Source organism: Megalops cyprinoides, chromosome 1, assembly GCF_013368585.1.
Source record: "Megalops cyprinoides isolate fMegCyp1 chromosome 1, fMegCyp1.pri, whole genome shotgun sequence".
NCBI classification, from domain to species: domain Eukaryota; kingdom Metazoa; phylum Chordata; class Actinopteri; order Elopiformes; family Megalopidae; genus Megalops; species Megalops cyprinoides.
In genome coordinates this window covers 2,643,972-2,649,373 of record NC_050583.1, presented here as the reverse complement: position 1 = coordinate 2,649,373, position 5,402 = coordinate 2,643,972, and the positions used below count along the sequence as shown (strand labels likewise).

At 41.3% G+C, this 5,402-nt stretch overlaps 1 protein-coding gene across 1 annotated transcript; it reads left to right on the top strand.

Moving 5' to 3' along the window:
- The first annotated feature begins 1,210 nt into the window (after positions 1-1,210).
- Positions 1,211-4,932, top strand: LOC118781934 (ladderlectin-like). Its single transcript, XM_036535095.1, has 6 exons — positions 1,211-1,225; positions 2,183-2,249; positions 2,454-2,476; positions 3,613-3,729; positions 3,955-4,063; positions 4,919-4,932. Exons 1-6 carry the CDS (start codon positions 1,211-1,213, stop codon positions 4,930-4,932), a joined length of 345 nt encoding a protein of 114 aa, XP_036390988.1.
- Positions 4,933-5,402: the final 470 nt, after the last annotated feature.

The window sequence follows — 5,402 nt, the reverse complement described above, 5'->3', positions numbered from 1 at the left end:
AATATTATACATTATTTATATGTAGGTGACATTCAACAATGTACTGAAAAACAATATAAACACATAGACTATGTATATATAGGACACGTTTATGGGACAGTTAAGCACGTTTGATTCATACATGGTAGAATAGTAATCTTTTTTAACTGAAACAAAAGTTAAAGCTGGAAATACTCTGCAGGATATGAAGCTATGCAACTGCTTTTTTCAGTGTCTGCTTTTCTGTTACATTTTATTACAAAATTCACTCTGCAAAGATGCTTTGGAAAAGAGAAATTTGGAAATAAAGAACATTGTCATGATGATGAACAACATCCTCAACTGATTTTTTTCTTATTATCAGATTGCTCTGGAAAATGATGTCATTTACATTTTAAATATGTTTTAAGTTGTGTTATGTTATCAACATTTAGAAGTTAGCATTTATAACATTATTATTTGACAGTTACTTTTTATTTATATGTTTGTCTATTTTATTTTGTAACGATTATACAATATGTGACCATTTAAGGTCTTAAACCCCATTGGTTACATACCAGAAATGGACAAAATTCAGTAATTCACTCCCACTTTATTGAAGAAAGTTTATAAACAAATGTTTTTACAAACTCATTGTACAAACTACACTTGACATGAAATAGATATCACATTTGTGACTATTAATGATGGTGCTATGTAAATGTTATAAATCATCATCATGAAAGGCCATGAATAGTCTGGGATTATGAACAGTCCAGAATAGTCATGAACATTCCAGATAAATCTGGCCTTGACCGAGTTTCACTTACTACTAGGAGAGAGTACCATCCTCTCTGCCATGTTCCAGATTAACCCCTGAAAGGCAGCTGGGTCTCTTCTCATTGATTAGTCTCTTTGTCATATTGAGATGTTTAGAAATACTGCTTAGCAACATGCGTGTTTGCTTTTAGTGGCACCTCAGACAACTTTGACAGGTGAAATGTTTTCCCGCTGGATATCTGGTTTACGAGGTGAGTGAATATTGCCTCCGTTTTGTCCCCAGAAGCACTTTGGAGCAGCTCTACACTGAAGCGCCCTCAGCACTTCCCCAGTTACAGCGTGAAGCTTGTCGATAAGGGGCCAATTCAGACCTAAGCGCTCTGAGGGGTTTTGCTGTTATCATTGCTGTTACTTTTTCTGCACAGCTCACTTACTTACTTACTTAGTTTTTAGGATTTATACCTGTATAAGTATGAATGGCACTATGGTAAGGAGCAGGCCTTGTAACTGAAAAGTTGTTGGTTCAATACCCCGCTGGAACGCTGCTGCTCTATCCTTGGGCAACGTCCTCAACCCAGAATTGTCTCAGTGAATATCCACCTGTATATCCATGGATAAATTTTATGGCGCTCTGGAGGAGACTAGCTAAATGAAAATAATGTAATAATGTAGTGTAACGTAAGTCAAAATGTGAACGTAAGTCGTTGGAGGGGGGTGGAAAACTATGGAGGAAAATGTCTCTTTATTTGTCACACTCTGTGGGGCACCCAGCCACCAGCCTTCCCCTTTTGAGGGCAACTCTGATCCAACCAGATTTTGTCTGAATTTGTCTTACCTCAGTGCATATGTAGTCAGAGGGACAAGCCTTGTGAATCCAGAACAACTTGTAATAGGATATGTGGAATTAAAGAAGAAACTGTTGATACGATCTTCAACTGTTGCTACAGTAGCGCCATAAAGAAATCGAGCCGTTTGTTGAGTCATAGAGGGACAGGCTTAACCATCTGTAATGTATATATAAACAGCCGGGTCTCAACTCTGCTCACCTCACCTGAGAGGACAACCATCACCACTACCATATCACAGAGGGAGACCTCCTCATTCACTGGTGAGACATATTGCTACTTCGGATTAAGTTTTCATTTTCCTTTTTCGGCTCTGTCTGTATCACTCCATTAGTTCAATCCATTCTTGCTCTCATTGGCTCATTGGCTCTGTATTTTTCCTTTTCTAAATCATTTACTACTGGTGTTTACCATCCAGAGGCACCATCATGGTGAGGCTGTTCAGAAAGTCTGTCACTGACTGTTTAAAAGTCTGCAGTGATGTGAGGATGTGTGCTAATGTAGAATGCTGTTAGCGTTTGGTGAGCAGTTATCGGTCCTGATTGGCTGCGACTTGTTGACTGGTCCTGACTCTTCTCCTCCTTCTCCTCTTCCTCCAGGAGACCATGAGGGTTCTGACCATCGCTGTGCTGCTCTGCACCGCCCTCGCTCTGCCTGCAGCAACAGGTAAAAGCTGCAAACATCCTGCAGAGATCCTATCACCTGATCTCAACCAATCAGACACTGAGCCAAACTCCTCCAGCTGTTCATGATGGCAGGTTCATTTCTTCATTTTGTCTCTGTGTTCCTGTGTCAGGAGAGACAGAGGAAACTGAAAGTGTTGACGATGTGCTCTCTTCTTTTGACACGTTTTTTTCTTTTGAAATACAGCAATTGAGTGTGAGGGGCAGAAGGTAGATGTGGTACCTACCCAAGGTGAGTGATAGATTGTCTTTCTGGTCAGTTTCTAAATCAGTCCTTATGCCATTTTTCAGCATTGAATAGCAGGCAAATCAGTGGGTTTCTAAAGAATTGGCTGCAGGCGAAGAGACAACCTCATTTTGTGAAGCCTAAATGCTCCATGTTCTCTCTGTCATAACCTTGTGCTATGCACCAGCCTCACTCTCTCTGGTGCAACAGGTAGAAGCTGCAAACGTCCCATAGAGACACATCCCATCACCTGATCGTACCAATCAGACACTGAGCCAAACTCTTCCTGCTGTTGAACAGAATACTCGATTATAATGAGTTCACACCATTTTGCCTCACTGCTCTTGCAGCAATAAGGAAGACTGAGAAAACAGGTGTTAACGATCTGGCCCCATTTCTGAATTAGAAATGCTCCTGGGTTTATATGATACGGTCTTATGACCATGTTGTACCATGTTGATGTATTTTTATTTTTTTTTTGTTTCTAAACTCTGGAAATGAGAGTGCTGGGACAAAGCCAAAGGAACTTTGATTCGTGTTGCCGTTGAGATGCATTTTCATTCCTGAGGGGGGCACTGTACAGCAAGATGGAGTCAATTTGTGTTGCACTACTTGCTTTTTTCACAACAAAGACTACAGAAGCACTGCATTCAGCAGGGTGGAAACCTGGGCTCTGTGCACAGCCTGCAGGGTTAAAGTTTCTACAGGGACTCCAGGACAGGGCAAATCAGTGGCTTCCTGAAGGCTATATTTATACCACAGTGTTTTATGAACTTCATTGGGGTATGATAAATCTATGTTTCAACAGTTACTTAAAGTCTTAAAGCGACCTTGATTTCAAGTCTCATAACTCATGCTTCTGTTAATGTTAATTTTGTGAGTAATTCTTCTTTTAAAGGGCCCTGCCCAGCAGGTTGGACTGGGTTTCAGTCAAGGTGCTTCCTGTTTTCGAGTGAAAAGAAACCATGGATTGAAGCAGAGGTACTGTGTGTGAAATTTACAGATCATTTTTTATACAAAAACTTGCACAAAATAATAACCACTGTCATAAAGTGGAAATGTTTGTAACTACATAATTGTGATTACATATGATTATACCCTTTGGCCCCATTTCTCTCAGAAACACTGCCTCAAGTTGGGTGGAAACCTGGCCTCTGTGCATAGCCTTCCAGAGTACCGCCTCATACAGAAATTCACTGCTGCAAAGGCCTGGATCGGGGGCCATGATGCTGTGGAGGTAAAGTGTTGGTCTCAGTTTCAATACGCCAGATTTGCACATAGACACAGTCAGGACCAAAGTGAATCAGTACACGAATCAACAAACTACAGTAGATATTGATAATTTGAAAATTGATCAAACTTCAGCCCTCCTCTTATAGACCCGGTTACATTTTAATGTGAATGTTCAACACCAGCTGCCAGTCAGAGCTGTATGTTGGTGACCTTTGACCTTTCTGTGCAGGAAGGACAGTGGCTGTGGAGTGATGGATCTCCATTTCTCTACACTAAATGGACACCTCGACAGCCTGATAATCATAACGAAGAAGACTGTCTCTGTATTAACTACAAAGGTAAGCACTACATGGAGTGACTGCTTGGTACTGAAAGGACTTTGCACACCCTGCAGTCAGAGTGTTGTCTTCAAGGTTCCATGTATCTTCCTGCGGGCACTGAAGTGAATTGATTTGAATTGAATTTATTTATTGACGTTTCCTGGAATTTGTCATGCAAGCAAGAGGTTTGACTTCATACAGAAAATGATGCTCTTTCTGCATGTAATGGATGCACTGTGCAGCACTGATGAATGTGAGATTCTACGGTGACCCATCATTTACCATCGAGTTACCATCATTAATTCATATTCATATCCACTTCATGAAAGTTCCCCATTGTTACCCATTTTCCTTTAACTGATGTACACATGGATGCAATAATTAGGATGATATCAATTTTGTTTGTACCCTTGCATTTTAGGGACCAATGACTGGAATGACTGCAAGTGTCCAACAGCTCTGCCATTTGTCTGTGCTATAAAACAGTAGGAGGAAACATACATGGTGCATTTGCAGATCTGCCTTCATTAAACTGATGGCATAACCTGAGTCTCTGGAGTGATTTTATTTTAGATTGACTACGATTCATGGTCTGTGGCCTTCTTTACGCCTGTTACCTCTGTGTTACATTAATCACAGTAGAGTTTAAAATGTGCTCTTTCGCGTTGCTGCGTACTGTCATCTGATGGCCTCCACCTTAGAAATGTGTGTTTTGTACTGTGTGTTTTGTACAGGATGCCTACTAAGTGGTCATTGCTGTCACTACATCACGGCCTAGGTACTCTGTGTTCAGCTGATCCGGCTGTGGTCTGGTGTTGACTGCCTTAGGGTCACCCTCATGTTTGTGCTGGTCCTTTGCCTCTCGTCCCCTAGGTATGCTGCCATAGTCCTTATCTGCCGGGACTTTTCCCTATTATGCACATGCATCCCTCTTCCCCCCTCTGTTCCCCCCTTTGCCTTTATGCCTTTATGTTTCCGTTCCCACACTTAACATCCACTAATCACTGTTTTCTATTTGTTTTCTTCTATTTCCTATCCCTGCTCCGGGCTCCTGCCTAGAGCTGTAGCCCAAGCATTACATCCTGATTTCCAGTCCTGCTACCTCTCTGCCCTGCCTAACAAGCCAACTGCGTGCCAAGAACCAGACATTTTAGGATACCTTTTATAATTACTCTGTTGTTTATCACTACTGTCTATCAAACTCAAAATGTCTTAAAGTATATTGTACAACTTTAAGTATTCTCTATAATTCTATCTGCCCAGTGCCAGCCAGAAGCAGATGGGCTCTCTCTATGAGCCAGGTTCTGCTCAAGGTTTTTTCTTGTTAATTAGGGAGTTTTTCCTTGCCACTGTTACC